Raw genomic sequence first — 18,250 nt, 5'->3', positions numbered from 1 at the left:
CTCACTTTCTTTCTGTTAACAGGACTTTATCTGTGCTCTCTGGGAAATAAAAACCTTGCTTTACTCCTCTAAAATAGAATCTTCCCCAACTTTTTTCTTTCCTGTGTGTATTTCCATTACAAATAGCTTCCATTTTTGAGGATGCACCTGTCTGATTAATCTAGGATGGAAAGAATTCTTATAGATAACCTTGCATCTCCAAACTTCTCTTCTAACTTGGGGATAGGGTTAGGAAGGGGTGATAGAGCGTGATTCACTAAATTTCATTACACTACAGTATACTTATGTTATCAGTGTCAGCTAGGACTGAGTTGGCTGGCCCATTATCTGGATATATAAGTTTTTATGTTATTATTGAATGGTCTCTATACAGTCTTAGGGTTACAGTGGAGAAAAACTATAGAGATAAGAAAGTACTGTATAGGTTTAGGTATAAACAAGGAAGGGCTTGTGTTGGGGGTAGAAATTCCACCTCACGTAGTGGCTTAAAATTGTTCATTCACTAGCAATTTTTTTTTTAGTCCGTACTGCTTGTACAATACTGCCACGGAGATGCAAAGAGACATCCTAGAAGAACATATATATGGGACTATATTAATAAAATGTATACAAGGTACCACACATCAAGTGCCAAACAAATAGGGCAAATGGTCAAGACAAGGTTCAGGAAGTAAAAATCAAAGTAAAGGCAGTGCAAGAGAGAGAGAGAGAGAGAGAGAGAGAGAGGAAGGGAGATTGATGAGAGCATCAGTTCTTGTGGCACCTTAAGTTATTCATTGCTTCCTTTCTCATACATGCCTTGAAGGGAGAGGTGAGAGGGCTGCCTCCAGCCAGGCCAATGATCCGGGGCTTCAAGCCAGGGACCTTTGGACTCAAGCCAGCCACCACGGGGTTATGTCTATGCTCTCAAGCCAGAGACCTTGCGCTCAAGCTGGTGAGACCCCACCCCCTCAAGCCAGCGACTTGAGGTTTCAAACCTGCATCCTCTGCATCCCAGGCCCACAGACCCACGCTCTACTCACTGCACCACCACCTCAGGCGAAAGGGTGGTCTTTAAAAGTCAAATCTGGGATAAAATGAAGTGTTAGGGGAGATAGTCTACTCAGGGGTAAGGAAGCAGATAAAAGTCTGTAGTAGGGAAACACGCAAAATTATTAAGCATTTAATATCTTTTCATTTGTCATTTACAGCTTTTCCAGTGAATGTGGTTTAAAAAAAGTATGACTCAATCTCTGCCTCAAGGAGTTTAAACTAGATGAGAGACAAGACAAAGAAACAGGCATGTAGCCAGTAGAAGACAGGCCAAGAAAAAGTGCCCGTTTGTGGTTCAGTCTTAATATCGGACAAGAGAGACTTGCATACAGCATGAGTAGAAGACAGGGTTTGGAATAAAACAGATCTTGACTCCAAACTCACACGGGTGCCACAAAACAGCTGTGTGACCTTGTACAAGTATTGGGACCCTGGTCTAGGCTGTTTTGTTATAAAAATGACTCTAGTAAGACCCAACACGTCTCAGTTGTGGGAGGATGAAATCTTTGCACTGACTTGACAAAGCGCTTGACACGGGCGTCTAAGTGTCTACCCTCTGCACCCTTCCCACTGCACCTACTCTTTTTCCTACACTAGGAATGAGATGTGTAGGGTGAGATGCCAGCAGAAAGGGAAGGATGAAGGGAGGCAACTTCCTCCCCGCCCTTGACCCCCCCTCCCCCGCCGCCCCACCTCCTAACCTCAGGTTCCGGGAGAGTCACTGTGGAAGTGGGGTGAGGGCACAGAAGTGGGGAGGGAGGATCTGCTAACTGTAAACACAGATGCCATCAAGAGTTCAGGTTCCGTCTGGCCACCGGATTTCCGTGCCACACTGATGCTACTCCACCCATGTGCCTATCCTCAGTCTCCTCAGCTGTGTAATGGGGATACACCATCTCCCTCCTCCTCTCCCGAGTACCTGCCTGACATAACCGCGTGAGAAAGCCAAGAAGGAGCCCGAGTTGTTGGCCTCCAGCCCCATCAGATCCTCCTCCCACTTTAGCTTTGGCCTTTTGTACTGGCCCCACGTGACCTGCCCGGCTGGCTCTTCCCTCCTATCCCACCCCGCCCTCTGGCCTTTCCCGGCTCTCGGCCCAGCTCTTCCCGCTCCGCGGCCGCCCCCCTCCCTCGCGCTCTCTCCCTCCCCCTCCCCCTCACCTCCCTCCCAGGCTGTTCCCGCTCCCTCCCCTAGCAGCCGTTCCCTCGCGACGCTTCCCCTCCCCCCGCGGCTGTTCCGCCGCTTCGGCTCCCCTCCCCCCGGCCGGAGCTCACTGTCTCCAAGATGGCGGCCGTGTCAGTTTGGGGCATCTCCGCCGTCCGGGCCGGGGCCCCGGGATCCCGGCTCTCTTCCCCCCCGGTAAGTAGCCGAGGGCTCATCCCCGGCCATCCCCGGCCGTCGAGCCCAAGGCTGAGCCGCTCCGGGGGCCGCTCAGCCACCTCGCGGGGTCGGCCGGCCGCTGCAGGCCCCGCCGCGGCCTGCGCTGCCTCCCGCTGCTCTGCGCCAGGCCTCGGGATGGGGCGCCGCGGCCGCCCCCTCGCGCCAGGCCGGCGCCGGGCTCCACCCGCCCCGCTGCTCGCGCGCTGCAGACCTGAAGCTCTCGCCGCTCGCCCGCAGGCCGGGGGCAGCCGGAGGTGTCGGCGGGTGGGCGGGCTGCGAGCGGCCCAGGCCGCGGAGCCTCGGGCTGGGTTGTGCCGGCGAGCCCACTCTCCCTCGGGGGCGCGCCCACCGCCCTGGCCCCACCTGCGCCCGGCCGCTCGCCGCCCCTGCCGGCTGCAGCACCCCCCTGCCGGCGCTCCCCGGCGTTCGCTCTCCGGCCGGGTGTGCGGGGATCCCAGCGGGGCTTTGGCGGCAAGTGGGGGTGACAGGCTGGTGGGTGTTGTGGTGCGGAGGAGGCAGCACGTGTGGTGTTGTGTCTGTCGGGCTGTCAGCCCGGGCGCCGGGAGGGGAGGCGGCGGGCTGCCTGTCAACCGTCGGCCGGTTTGGACAGGAGCTGCCCAACCTGTCAGGCTTCCCGGGCAGCCTGCGTGCCCCAAACCCTCCTTGGAAGAGGCCTCTGCGGAGTTTAGGATTTGAAGGAGCTGGAAATAGGAGATGTATTGCTCTTAACTCTTTCACGTGATTTCATTGTTAATTTACTCCTTGAGTTCTTTTTCCATCAAATGGGAAAGGCGTACCCGTTGGCGAGCTGCAGGGTGGTGCCGTTTCAAGTTTTTAAAGTTTCTTGCTCTTTTAAAAAGAGAGCGCGAATATGTGTTTGGGGGTGGGGAATGGAGACCGGGGACGGACTGTCGGAAGCAGGTTGTGCTTTCTCTCCAGCGGCTGGTGTACTTTTCAGAGTTAAAAGTTCAAGTCTGCAGGCGCTTTACTTTCGGAAGACCTGGAGACTGATGAAAATCCCGGCCACAGAGACAATGATTAACTGTCATTCATTCTTTTACCTGCGAGCTTCATTACTTAGGACGCTCCTAGCTTCTTAAACTCAGATTGTAGCTTTTCATTTAGTTTCACGTTAATGTCTACATAATGAACTTTCGTGGAGTAATACTACTATGATTTTTATCCTCTTTAGACTGTCACCAAAATGAAGCATAGCTCTCTCAGGGGGCTTCTTTTTAGTCAGCTAATGTAAAAATAAATCTTAGCTCGGGTTTGAGTGTTTACTTCAGCCTTTTCTCTTCTTATCAGGGTTAATAGTACTATCCTTTTCCTGATGTCTGTTGGCTTTCCTTTGGATTTTAATGCTACTCTTAAGAATAATTGCTGTGGGAGCCATTTTTCTAGCATTTATATTGTAATGTAAAGGCTCCTCAGAATAAAAGCAGAAGTCTGAAAAACACTTAAGTTCAATTTATTTTTGGAAGCAAACGAGTTATCTAGATTGAGAATTCATTATTTAGGTGATTTTTATTTGTATCTGCTACATTCTTTTGTCTGAAAGAATGATATTGACTTTGATTCTGGAGAGGCAGTATATTTATATGTTTGTGTTTATTCACTAATGTTCATTTCAGGACAGCAGTCTTGGATCTGGATGAAATCTCTTTAGACCTTCAAACGGAATACATTTTTTTCTATACTACACATTTGATATATAGTGTGTGCATTTGAACACAGCAATTCTGGGCCTTTCTCATTTCTAGTTTGTAGATTGGTTATGAACATTTTGACAGTTGTCACTCCCTCCAAGTATAAGCTATCAGCATGTAATTCTTAAAATTTGAATGAAATTGGATTATTTAAAAACACATTAAGTACATTCTTGTCATACTTGACTATATTCAGTATTATTTTTTGTTTCTATTTGAAATATTTAAAGTAATATTGTACTTAAAATATGAACTTGGTCTATGTATTTGTTGTTTCTTTAATACATGAAACGGTTACATTTTTCTCAGTGGTTTTCCATCTGAGACTTATTGACTGTTTTTATCCAATCTGAATCTGGCATTTTAAAAGATGAAACATTCACTCTTACTTTCATTACAGGATTCTTTCTACCAATCCAGATACTTGATGAAGTGCTGAATAGTTTCTTGGGGAGAGATGTCAAGCAAGAGTTTCAGTTCATAGACTGGTGAGCAGAGACTGTGGAGTACAGACTAGATAGTACCCTCTAGTTACTTGTAGCCTAAGATCATTCCTAGTGTATCTCATTTTGTTTCCTCATTGTATCCTAATTCATCTTTTTCTATTTCTTTTCATCCCAGTGGTTTATATATGGGATTGTTTTGGAATATTGATAGAAACATATTAAAACTCCTACAGGTGCTCAATAAACACTTGATATTTGAATGCTTTGAAAGACTAGGATGTTTCAGTTATAGCTTATTCACAAAATGGGCCTCCATAGAAAACTGACTTTGTTTTTAATTGTTTTTCAGGCATAAGATGCACATTTTTCTGCTGGGAATGTTCTTGAGCTTTTACAACTTTATGAAGAGACCCATGTGTGGTGCTATTGAGAAATATACTGGGAAGTTTGAAGACTTTTCAAATAACAGGTTTTTCTCTTTCTATATTAAAGTGGGGAGGCAGTCTATTTTGTGAAAGGAGGAAGGACTTAGGCCAGAAAACTTGTATGCTATGGTTAACTGGTTCCCAGACTCCGAGAATGTTGTTTTCCATGGTGTAAAGCTTACTCAGCATCAAGATAAGGGATAACGACTCTATGGATATACGAATCCTTCACCATGGTAAAACTCGCTAACCCACTGTATACGGAATGGATTTTGGAGGCCATCAAAAAAGTGAAGAAGCAGAAACAGCGTCCTTCAGAAGAAAGGATATGCAATGCAGTGTCTTCATCCCATGGCTTGGATCGTAAAACTGTTTTAGAACAATTGGAGTTGAGTGTTAAAGATGGAACAATTTTAAAAGTTTCAAATAAAGGTCTCAATTCCTATAAAGATCCGGATAATCCTGGGCGAATAGCACTTCCTAAACCTCGAAACCATGGAAAATTGGACAATAAACAAAATGTAGATTGGAATAAGTTGATCAAGCGGGCAATTGATGGTTTGGCAGAGGCCAGTGGCTCAACTTTGAAAAGCATTGAACGATTTTTGAAAGGTCAGAAGGATGTGTCTGCATTGTTTGGAGGCAGCGCTGCCTCTGGTTTTCACCAGCAGTTACGATTGGCTATTAAACGCGCCATTGGCCATGGCAGACTCCTTAAAGATGGACCCCTTTATCGGCTCAACACTAAAGGAACCAATGTGGATGCAAAAGAGAGTTGTGAGTCTCTTTCCTCTTTACCTCCAGTGTCACTCCTTCCACATGAAAAGGATAAGGTGAGAATGGTATATGTATCAGTGTTCATAGAGCTGATGATGTAGCATGCTACGAAGTCATGTTTCTAGGAATTCATCTAGAAGTTACACAAGTTTTGTGTTTTTAGACTTGTGAAATGATCAGCTCTGGTTTTTTACTGGTGTGTTCTAGGTGTGAGAACTCAATAGATGCTAATTGTTCTGATACTTTACGATATTTGATGCTTAAGATTCAAAGTGTAGACTATTGATCTACCTAAAAGAAAATTGTTAGTTTAGATTTAAAAAGTAGTGTACAACTATAGGCCTTGGTCAGTAAGCTCAGTCTTTTATAGTGTCATCCCGAAACACCAAAGTTGCAGGTTCGATTCCCCATCAAGGCACGTATTTGGGAAGGGACCAATGAATGCATAAATAACTAAGTGGAATAACAAATGAATGTCCCTCTCTCTCTGTTTCTCTTCCTCTGTCTCTCTAAAGTCAATGAATAATAATAAAAAATGTAGTATACAAACTGTTGCATAAAAGTTCTTATAGTACTGTACTGCTGGATTTAATGAGCAGCCAAATGCTGGAGGTGTGAGTTTGAAACAAGCAAGTGACTTTAAGAACCTGTGTTTTTTTCCCCATTTTGTTGCAGATTATCGTTAGGAATGAGACTGATTCTCCTGACCTGTAATAGTAGCTAAGCAAATTTAGCAATTCTTATTTCTGCTGTTTGTATTCTAATTTTCTTTTGTATATTATTTTTTTTTGCATATGAGTCCTAAGTGTTATTATTATTTATGACAGGTGTAATTGCATGGGTCAGAATACAGTATCCTGTGTTAGTAAAGTTAAGGAGAGTTGCGAGGTTTTTTTTTTTTTTTTTAATAAACATTTTTTTTTTAATTTTTATTCATTTTAGAGAGGAGAGAGGAAGGGAGAGAGAGAGACAGAGAGGGAGAGAGAGAGGAGAGAGAGAAGGGAGGAGGAGCTGGAAGCATCAACTCCCATATGTGCCTTGACCAAGCAAGCCCAGGGTTTCGAACCGGTGACCTCAGCATTTCCAGGTCAGTGCTTTATCCACTGCGCCACCACAGGTCAGGCTGTGTTTTTTTTTTTTTAATTTTTATTTTTTAAATTTTTTACAGAGAGAGTGAGTCAGAGAGAGGGATAGACAGGGACAGACAGACAGGAACGGAGAGAGATGAGAAGCATCAATCATTAGTTTTTCATTGCGCGTTGCAACACCTTAGTTGTTCATTGACTGCTTTCTCATATGTGCCTTGACCGTGGGCCTTCAGCAGACCGAGTAACCCCTTGCTGGAGCCAGCGACCTTGGGTTCAAGCTGGTGGGCTTTTGCTCAAGCCAGATGAGCCTGCGCTCAAGCTGGCGACCTTGGGGTCTCAAACCCGGGTCTTCTGCATCCCAGTCCGACGCTCTATACACTGCGCCACCGCCTGGTCAGGCAGGAGAGTTGGGAGTTTTGATGCACAAATGATACACCTTCCTGTGCTGTTTTATGCTGTTAGTTTGTGCAATTGAAAGTATGTCTTCTTAACATTAAATTTTGGCCTTTAAGTAGATTTTTTTTTTCTGGTGACAGAGACAGAGAGGGACAGGTAGGGACAGACAGACAGGAAGGGACAGAGATGAGAAGCATCAATTCTTCTTTGTGGCACCTCAGTTGTTCATTGATTGCTTTCTCATATGTGCCTTGATCGGGGGCGAGGAGGGTGGGCTACAGCAGCTCGAGTGATCCCTTGCTCAAGCCAGCGACTTCAGAGTTTCGAACCTGGCTTCTCCACGTTGTAGTCTGATGCTCTATCCACTGCACTACCGCCTGGTCAGGCGCCTTTAAGTAGATGCTTGGAGATAAGGAGAATTTTGTTAATAGCTGTTTTTATACATTGATGTAGTGTCCTAGCTGTATATTTATTTCAGTTGCTCCAAATTGTAGTTCTGTGGAAAGTGGTAGGAATTTAAGTTGTATAGTATGTATACAATAGTAAAATAATCTTCATTTTGCTTAAGATCATGGGGTCTGCTTCTAGAATGAGAATTGTAAAGTTAATATTAATTATTTCAAAATATAATTATTTTTTTGAAGTTTTAAGAGATCTATTTTAGGGTAAAAATTTCTCTGTGAACTTTGAAATAGAAACATTTTCTTAATTTTAATACTCTTTAGATTATTCTGATAAAAACTCATTCATAAAATGGCATTATCATTTAAGCATTTATTGAGAGCGTATTATTGAATATTCAAGGTAGACAAGTAACTTAAAATGCTTTATTCTTTTGTTCAGTGTTATGAGAACTCTTATCTGTTAGAACTATTTCTTACATGGCTGAAGTGAAATTAAATATAACTTTATTACTACAATTAAAAAAATAATGTACAGATTAACTGCATGGAAACGGAATAATTTATAGTTTAGAATGAATTCATTGTCAAAGTTGTGAATTGGGTATTATAAATTCTTGTTAGAACAACACCTAGGTGCTTGCTTATATTATAATTTTCCTTGCTTGAGTTAAATATTTTAATTTTTAAAAATATTAGCTATACATGAAGTGTCAGTTGTGCATATTTTTAAAAGGTAGTTTAGCCTGGTGCAGTGGATGGAGTGTCAACCTGGAATACTGAGGTCACTGGTTCGAAACTCCAGGTTTGCCCAGTCAAGGCACTTACAAGAAGCAACTACTGTGAGTTGTTTCCCCCTCCGCCCTTCCCTCCCTCCCTCCCTCCCTCCCTCCCTCCCTCCCTCCCTCCCTCCCTCCCTCCTTCCCTTCCTCCCCCTCTCCCCTTCTCTCTCTCTCTCTCTCTCAAATCAGTAAAATCTTAAATAAATAAAAGGTAGTTTAGTGTAGTGCATATGAGACAAATCTGAATCCTGTTACATTAGGATTTTGAAAGGGACCTTAAGAACCATCTAACCAACTCAACAATTTTTATTTTGCAGCTGAGCTGAACTTTATTTAGTAGAGATCTGCTGGTGTGCTTTGGCTAGAAGTGTGTCTTTTGTTACATAATGTTAATATATAGTGTTGTTAACTGAAGTAACTAAATTTGGAGTATACATTTAGGGAAATTGAGTTTCATTGAGTATACGTCTTTCTATGTGTACTGGTCTTATTAAGAAACTAATTTTATGATAGTATCTACAAAATTAGAGTTGATGGGATCTCTTTGTATTTATATTTTATTTTTTAGCGAGAGAGACAGGGGCAGACAGACTGGAAAGGAGAGATGAGAAGCATCAATTCTTCATTGTTGCACCTTAGTTGTTCATTGATTGCTTTCTCATTTGTGCCTTGATGGGGATGGGGAGGGCTCCAGCCAAGTCAGTGATGACCTTGGGCTCAAACCAGTGACCATGCGGTCATGTCTATGATCCCACGCTCAAGCTGGTGACCTTGTGCTCAAGTTGATGAGCCAGTGCTCAAGCTGGCGACCTAGGGGAAAACCTGGGTCTTTAGTGTCCCAGGCCAACACTATTGACTGTGCCACCGCCTGGTCATGTTGTTTATATTTTTAAATGTAGTCTTAGTTTTAGTAGTGAATTTCCTGAGTGACTTTCTTGAATGTGAGAAAAGCTCACATTCAGAATCATAATACGATGAACTGTAGGTTGAAGAATTAATTCTCTTCTACACAGATTACTGTGTATGTCTTTTTTTATTGTATCTTAACTACTATACTTTCCTTTTTTTAAAACTACCCAGTGGCTTCTTATGTGGTGTTGATTGGCTTGCTATTATGAATATATTTATATTTTAGCAAGAGAGAGAGACAGAGACAGAGAGACACGAACAGGAAAGGAGAGAGATAAGAAATATCAACTCGTAGTTGCAGCACTTTAGTTGTTCACTGATTGCTTTCTCATATGTGCCTTGCCTTGGGGGGCTCCAACCAAGCCAGTGACCCCTTGCTCAAGCCAGCGACCCTGGGCTTCAAGCCAGAGACTTTTGGGCCCATGTCAGTGTCCATGGGGTCATGTCTATGACCCCATGTTCAAGCCAGAGACCCTCATGCTCAAGCTGGTGAGTCCACATTCAAGCCAGATGAGCCTGCAGGCTTTCAAACCTGGGTCCTCAGTGTATTAGGCCAAAGCTCTATCCACTGTGCCACTGCCTGGTCAGGCTGAACCTAGATATTTAAAAAAAAATTATGCAGAGTATATTTTTGATGGAGAAAGGAAAGTGTAGAGAAGTAGCTTCAGTTTTAGACATTAATTCAAAAAGGTATTGGGAACTCACTATGGGCCAGGCACTCTGCTTGAAACTGAAAGGGCTTGGAACTGAAATGGTGTTATTTTCTCTGGAATGCAAATATTATCTATTGTCCTGGCCAGCAGTGGGGTGAGAGATGAAATTTAGGGACTATAGGGAGTGACTTGAGCAAGTTCCTCTTCACCTTTTTCTGTATCAATTCTAACATTTTTTTTTGTTGCGCATTGCAACACCTTAATTGTTCGTTGATTGCCTTCTCATACGTGCCTTGGCCGCGGGCCTTCAGCAAACCAAGTAACCCCTTGCTGGAGCAAGCGACCTTGGGCTCAAGCTGGTGAGCTTTTGCTCAAACCAGATGAGCCCGCACTCAAGCTGGCAACCTCGGGGTCTCGAACCTTGGTCTTCCGCATCCCAGTCCGATGCTCTATCCACTGTGCCACCACCCGGTTAGGCTCAATTCTAACTTTTTATTTATTTTTTTACCTTAACCTTTGGAAGGAACTGTAGAAGTGTATGTTAGATTTTCAACAGCTGAGTGGTTTTGCTCTTTTCAATGAGATTAGCTGTATAGAAATATATTTAAGAGTTTTTGTGAATACACTTGAACTTAACTATCTCACATGTTTAGATAGTGAGGAAAAACTGTGGGATACTGTGGTTTAAAAGTTTAACCCATGTTCTGAGAGAAATGTCTGAGCTAGCTTTAGGTTGTGGAAGTTTATGGTGAGTTTATTTAACTTAATGATGTGTTTAATGTGCACCAGCCATTACTTTGAAGCTAATTTTATTAATTCATTTAATCCTTACACAACTCAGTGAGGGCAGGTAGGTACTGTTACTTTACAGATGAAGAAACTGGGCATAAAAGAGGTTCAGCAGCATGTCCAAGCCAAGATATTCGGTGACAGAGCTAGGATTTGAACTTGGGCAGACTGGCTCCAGATTGGTTGTAATAGCTATCCCTACTGTCTCTTGGGAGTTATGATTAATGCCTATCACTGCACACAAATACATATTTGTGAATGTTCTTTTTTTTTGTCATATCACTATATTTTATCACAGTGTTTAGTGTACCAATTTAAAGGGGAAAATGTAAACAACATAAAAGTGGGAAAATGTAAACAAAATAAAAGTCTAGGGAAAGTGGCACTTTGCTTTAATCTTCAACTTCAAGTTATTCTTAGTTTAACAATCCATTTATACTATTTTATTTTAAAGAACTTCTCTGCTGAATTTCAGACTGGCAAATGAACAGAAAATATGACACCAAGAGTTAAGCAGAGGCAGTGATATTGATTAAAAAGCTGAATATAAAATCTGCCTTGGCTAGAATGGAACATTGACAGATAACTTTCTCCAAAGAAAAATCTAACTTGAATCATAACAGTTCTTTTTTTTTTTGGTATTTTTTCTGAAGTGAGAAGCGGGGAGGCAGAGAGACCGACAGCTTCCTGCATGTGCCCAACTGGGCTCCACCTGGCATGCCCACCAGGGGGCGATGCTCAGCCTATCTGAGGCATTGCTCCGCTGCAACGGGAGCCATTCTAGCGCCTAAGGTGGAGGCCATGGAGCCGTCCTCAGCGCCCGGGCCAACTTTTGCTCTCATGGAGCCTTGGCTGCAGGAGGGAAAGAGAGAGATAGAGAGAAAGGAGAGGGAGAAGGGTGGAGAAGCAGATGGGCGCTTCTCCTCTGTGTCCTGGCCGGGAATTGAACCTAGGACTTCCACACGTCAGGCAGATGCTCTACCGCTGAGCCAGCCGGTCAGGGCAACAGTTCATTTTTTTATGGTCCAATACCATGTAAATGAGGAACTCATGACTTGATGAAAGCAGTTTTACTCAATTACAGTCAACTACCTACAACCATACAGGGCATACTGTGTCTTACTCCCCTGATTTAACTGTCTACACTTGCTAAAATGAAATATAAATTTGCCTGTGATTGAAGTTTCAAGAAATGGTTTGTAGAAAACATCAAATCTGTTGTTAAAGGTCTTACCTCTTCTTTACTATACAGCAAGTTTTTCTACAAATAAAGAGTATGTGGATACTAAGAAATCACAATGAGAAAACTAAAAATAGAGACCTGTGTGCATGAACATTATGTACAAACACGTATAAGTTTAAATCTGCCCAAATGGGTTTAAACAGGTAAGAATATCTCAACATTCTAATTTCAAAAAGCAGAGATAAACACCATTTTGTGGTAGTTGTAGCTAACATGTTATATTTAGAAAATCTAGACCTACAGTTCAGAAGTGCTTTGACTGGATCCCATTTTTTAAAAAAGACATTAAAAATAATAAAAATATTATAATAACAGAATTCTCCTGATTTTATTTATTTTGATATACTGATATTTCTATAAATTTGTGAAGTGGAAAATAAGCTATTCAATAAAAGCCATTTCATATATACAATATATAGAAATTATTTAAAAAGTCTGTTTATATAATGCATTCTCTGGGTACTAACAAAAATTAAAATACAAATAATTGCCTAAAAATGAAACTATCACTAAACCAAGATACATAGGAAATGCACTTTATTTCAGGGAAAAAAATATCTCAATTCTACTGTGTAAGAAGAATAAAGGACGTTTGTCATAGTATACATGATCACAGTCTCTTAAAGTAGGGAATAAAGTTTTTAAATTAAAAAGTGTTCAGGATTGCTTCTGCCTGTACATTCAGGAACTATCATCATATTCACTGTTTAAATTCTCTCATCATGCAAAAAATACCTCAGTTGTTTTCTAAGGTCTATTTAAGTGAAACAATAAACTAGTAATAGCAATTTAATTAGCAAGCTGTAAATCAGAGTGGTGTAGAAATTCTGCCTTTGAATTGTATTTCCTGTCTATAGTACTGCTGCAATCAAATTTCATTTTCTCCATGTAGTAGAAGAAAAAAATATGCATTGGTCGTCAAAATAAGATTTTCATTGTTGCAGCAAATTATAGAATATGTGAGAGAAGAGTCTTTAATGTCATGACAATTTTTATGAAAGTCAGTAAAGATAAAGGATTCTTATTTGGGAATAAGTAGGAAGAAGTAAGAAACAAAGGCAGGTGGTTAGGACACGTACATAAAGGGAATGCTGAGATAACATTAGAATTATATTTATTTTAAAAAATGATCTGAAGTCTGCCAATCGAAGTGTACAAAAAAAGAGCCAGATGTTAGTGCAAGTATAACCTGATAATTTATTTGTAAATAAAGCTAGTTTTGGTAAGAAAAGTTCAGTCCTTTTATTGTAAACATAAAAAAACTCAAAAGAAATATTAAAGGTAGTAGGCCAGAAGATGCAACAGAAACTCTTATAACACTTTTTTCTTTCTTTCTTTTTTTTTTGCCAGAGAGGGACAGATAAGGACAGACAGACAAGAAGAGGGAGAGATGAGAAATCAGTTCTTCATTGCTGTACCTTAGTTCTTTGATTGCTTTCTCATATGTGCCTTGACAAGTGCGGGGGGGGGCGGTTTCCAGCTGAAGCAGTGACCCCTTGCTCAAGCCATTGACCTTGGGCTCAAGCCAGCAACCTTTGGGGTCAAGCCAGCAACCATGGGGTCATATCTATGATCTCACACTCAAGCCAGCGACCTCGTGCTCAAGCTGGTGAACCTGAGCTCAAGCCGGATGAGCCTCGCTCAAGCCAGAGACCTTGAGGTTTCAAACGTGGGTCCTCTATGTCCCAGGTCGAGGCTCTATCCACTGCGCCATCACCTGGTCAGGCCAATACTTTTCGATCTAACAGATAAATCAAGTTGAGGTGTCTGTTAAAATACTTTTCAGGCTGAATATCAGCCTGTTCCAATTGGATTTTGATGAAAAATAAAACATTTTGTAAGAACTATTACATTTAGAAGTAAAGAAAATCAGTGAGATCCCCTGCCCTTCTCCAAGACATTGTTTAACCTCTAAACATAAAAAGCTATCTAATATGTTATACAAGTTAACCAGTGTTCTTACAAAACACTGGTTTGGACTGATTGTATTATGCTGTATTTGTGGTGAAGTACTACGCACAAGAATAATATATCAGTTAGGCATTTTCAGTCTAATTAGTCTCTCAAGTTATTTAATTCTTGGCAACATATAATAACTGGTATACATTTTGGTACTTAAGTCATGAATTGTAGAGAACAAGAAGGAGTATAATATAGTAATAGGGTTTGTATCCGACAATTACAGTGTTGAACAAATCTCTTCTATGAAGTAGGACTAGGTGATTTGTTTTGCAGTTGGTCACCTGTAGTAGTAGATCCTTGATTTGATTCTTCCATATTCATACTTTTTCCAGCTGCAGTGTCTGACATTTCTTCATCTTCCTCATCATCATGTACGTCTTTTGAAATTAATTGCCTGGCTAATTTAATATTCAGTCCTTCATTGTAGTGAAACTTCCTTTTCATTTCAAACTGTTGCTTTTTTTCTTGTTCTTCATCTCCACTGCTTTCTTGTTCCTGAACCCAGTACTTTGGCTCTAAGCCTTCAGCAGCAGCTAATTTCTTAGCTAACATATCTGGGATCAGGGCTTCAATGGTTTCTGAATTACTCAGTGCATCTTCATCATCACCTGTCATACTATGGTAGAGTGCTTGGTTCATCTGTTTTCATTAAACCATAGTCTTTGTTTAAATTGCTAGGATGTTCTTTCACCCCACTTCTGGGATTTTTTACTCAGTTCTTCATTGACATTTCTGCCAGGCTGCTGTTTGGCTGAGGCCATCACAGAAGTTGTAGAGCTCTTGTTCTTCAGGATCCCCTTTATGGGCCAGTGCAAGGCCATCAAGCCGCCATTGCCTGCCAACTTGGTGGTTGGCTCAGGGTTGCTGCCTGGCATTGGGTCCAGGAAGGAAAGGGCTAGGCACCAGCTGAGACTTGCCAGGCAGCCGCGAGCCCACTTGGGGCTAAAGTGGCCGCTCCTGCTATTGTGAAGACAGCTACCAGAGTCGCGACAATCCCGACCCTTTGGCATCTAGCCAACACCACGCAGCTGGTGGCTCTTGTGAATGATCTTGGCGTTAACTTCATAGCACATTCTCTAAATGTGAAAAAGGACACATTCCTCCCTTACCCCATTGTTTGTGTCCCTTTTTCTCTATCATAGAATGAAGTCTAAAACTGACTTTAAACCATGATAAGAATATATCAGAGACCAAAGATAATGAATAATCTAGTTTTGTATACCTGACGTGCATTAAAAAAAAAGTTTGTCTACATAACTTTTTGTTTTCTTTCTTTCCTCCTTTTTCTTTTTAAAAAATTTATTGATTTTAGAGAGAGAGACAGGAACATCAGTCTGTTCCTGTATGTGCCCTGACTGGGGATCAAACCGGCAACCTCTGTGCTTCCGGGTGATGCTCTACCCAACTGAGCCACCCAGCCAGGGCTATTTTTTCTTAAAAATAATTTCTAGGCTTATTAATTTTCAAGTTGTCACTAAAATTTATCATTTACAGTCTGGGATTGGATGCATGGCTGTAATAGAGTGCTTTCATTTGGGACAAAATGTTGCTTTCCCTTAAATTGTGTGATATACATAAAGGTGACAGTGTGTAACTAGTTTAAATAACTTCCTCTTTGCAAATTTCTTTTTGAAATATAACTATAAGATAATTTGCTCATTTACTTTATTAATTTATTATTTATTCAACAAACATTTATATGCATACCGTGAATATTTAGGATTTAGGTCCTGTTTAGGATTAAGGCAGACAGCATAGTCTAATTACTTTGTTACTGAAATTTGGCATTTTAAATTTCATGGAATAAGTAGGAACTTAGATTTTTTTTTTTTTTTTTAGGCAGAGTCAGACAGACAGGAAGGGAGATGAGAAACATCAATTCTTCATTGTGGTTCCTTATTTGTTCGTTGATTGATTTCTCATATGTGCCTTGACCGGGGTGGGGGCTATAGCAGACCGAGTGACCCCTTGCTCGAGCCAGCAACCTTGGGCTCAAGCTGGTGAGCCTTGCTCAAACCAGATGAGCTCATGCTCAAGCTGGCGACGTTGGGGTCTCAAACCTGGGTCCTCCACATTCCAGTCCGACGCTCTATCCACTGCGCTGCCACCTGGTCAGGCAGGAACTTAGATTTTTGGTGTAGAGATGCTGATTAGAATGGAAATAAGTTTTTTAAGTTATTGAGAGTTAAAAAGTGATAAAGTTTTGATTTAGCTATTTGGAAAGAGCCTATAACTTAGCATAAAATTGTTTCACATTTCATGTGTTAGAACAATGATGTTATGAAATTGTTTATATTTATAAGCTTCATATTCATATCCTGTTCCTATGATAGTTTTTAGTAATTATTTATGTTATTAAATTCAGGGATGTGTTAAAAAAAAATTCAGGGATGTGTTGATTGCTTGACAGAATGATTGTTCACTTAAGGAAACAAAAAATACAACCACCCCAACTATCTGAAAACAAAAGATGCTAAAAAACTGTTAATAGATAAATTAGTAGTAAATATGTGGAAAAAATTCTCAATTTAAAGTATAAAGATTTTTTTATGAGAGCATGCAAACAAGTGTATTTTGTGTTATTAGGAAACTTTAAATTACAAGTTTTAATTCTGTCATTATGGAGGAAGAAAGGAGGATGATGCTGATATATCAGTCTTTAAGTAAAGAAGAATTATTTTAGAGAAAATTATCCTAACCATATGTAGTAGATTTTATCTTTTATGTCACGACAAGAACATAGTGACATGGATAATGTCGATTTTATAAAGTTACTGAACTTGCAGATTATCTCAACAATTATGCTTTTTATACATTTCTTACATCAGTGTTTATACCATTTTTTGGTGACTTTAAATGTTCTGCTCTCTGAGGAAAGGCTGGCTAGAAATAAAAATTTGTTATTAACTAGTCATTGATGTAGATTAAGTATAAATGTGGTTAGGAATTGACTGTGTCATCAGACTTGTTCATATAAAAAAAGACCAAAACAGAAATTTATAAGTAACTCTGGCAGATGTTTGTAATGCAGTGAATGTTTAAATACAATCCATTCTACAGATATTTTTTGGTCTTCTAGTTAGCCTATGAGCTCAGTGTGATTTTCAACCCTATAACACACCCTGAGAGAAAACTTGAGCTGCTGAACCACCTTAGGTTTAGTCATTGCTAATCGAAACTAATGTACCCAAAACTTGTATGCTCATACCTAAACATTTTTCTTATACTTAGAGTTACTAGCACTTTACTCTTTTATGGGGCAGTGCCTAAATGATGAAATAAAGAGAAGAAATTAATAAAGACGTAAAATGCTTCAGGAATAGAGATCTAGAGGATCTAACTATATTCATCTCTTTTTAAAAATAATTTTATTTTTAAATTTATTGTGTTGACGTGGTCTCAAGTGTCCAATTCAATATAACACCCTCTATACACCGCATTGTTCCCCCCATACCCCATGCAAAGTCTCTTCCATCTTCACCTCTTTCTTTGCCCTGTTATACCAGTAAGTCAAGGGAATGTAAGCAGTTGCTTATAGAAATGTACTAATAGCTAACATTTGTTAAGGGCTAGCAATGTGTTGGATACTGTTCTGACTGCTTTAACATGTACTTTCTTACTGAAGTCTCAGAAGAACTTTGCATGGTTATTTTATAGGCATAATATATTTATATAATAGCTCTTTAAAAATGTTTAATAGTACAAATCTTTATTATTGCTGCTCATAAAACACCAAATGGAAAATGAATATATGCAAAATACATTATCTTTCTCTTTATCCTTGGTGCTTGTTTTTTATTTAGTTCATTTTGACACATGGGCCAACATTGTTTTACATTCCATTTACTTTTTAAAAAAGATTTGTTGTTTTTTTTTTTATGAGAGAGAAAGAGACAGACACAGGAAGGGAGAGAGATGAGAAACATCACCTTATAGTTCATTGATTGCTTCTCATACGTGCCTTGATGGGGCTATGGGGGTGTGGGGTGGGGGGAGACTCCAGTCGGGTCATTGACCCCTTGCTCAAGCCAGCGACCTTGGACTTCAAGCCAGCAATCATGGGATCATGTTGAATATCCCATGCTCAAGCCGGTGACTCCACACTCAAGCTGGTGAGCCCGCGTTCAAGCTGGATGAGTGCTGCTCAAGCCGGAGACCTTGGGGTTTTGAACCTGGGTCCTCAGCATTCCAAGTTAATGTTCTATCCACTGCTCTACCATCGGTCAGGCTAAAGATTTTGTTTATTTTATAGAGGGGTGG

The 18,250-nt window shown here is 40.8% G+C and overlaps 2 protein-coding genes and 1 pseudogene across 5 annotated transcripts in view; 1 reads left to right on the top strand and 2 right to left on the bottom strand.

Moving 5' to 3' along the window:
• AP3M2 (adaptor related protein complex 3 subunit mu 2) overlaps window positions 1–2,768 on the bottom strand; it is a 73,532-nt gene extending 70,764 nt beyond the window's left edge. The window contains exon 1 of one of the 2 annotated variants that reach the window (XM_066237416.1): window positions 2,622–2,768. The gene's annotated coding sequence lies outside the window, so the exon portion shown is untranslated. Of the gene's footprint in view, window positions 1–2,304; window positions 2,390–2,621 lie in introns of those variants that run through there. The other variant, XM_066237415.1, reaches the window with a different exon arrangement.
• KAT6A (lysine acetyltransferase 6A) overlaps window positions 2,269–18,250 on the top strand; it is a 134,290-nt gene continuing 118,308 nt past the window's right edge. For 2 of the 3 annotated variants that reach the window (XM_066237413.1, XM_066237411.1), the window contains exons 1-2: window positions 2,269–2,389; window positions 4,915–5,823. In XM_066237413.1, coding sequence (XP_066093510.1) covers window positions 5,224–5,823 — 600 coding nt within the window. In that variant the 5' untranslated portion in view covers window positions 2,269–2,389; window positions 4,915–5,223. Of the gene's footprint in view, window positions 2,390–4,519; window positions 4,608–4,914; window positions 5,824–18,250 lie in introns of all 3 variants that reach the window. The other variant, XM_066237412.1, reaches the window with a different exon arrangement.
• LOC136308292 (protein phosphatase inhibitor 2 pseudogene) lies at window positions 14,106–15,000 on the bottom strand (annotated as a pseudogene).

The sequence above is a fragment of the Saccopteryx bilineata genome, chromosome 6 (genome assembly GCF_036850765.1).
Source record: "Saccopteryx bilineata isolate mSacBil1 chromosome 6, mSacBil1_pri_phased_curated, whole genome shotgun sequence".
NCBI classification, from domain to species: Eukaryota; Metazoa; Chordata; class Mammalia; order Chiroptera; family Emballonuridae; genus Saccopteryx; species Saccopteryx bilineata.
This window is presented reverse-complemented; position numbering and strand designations above follow the sequence as displayed.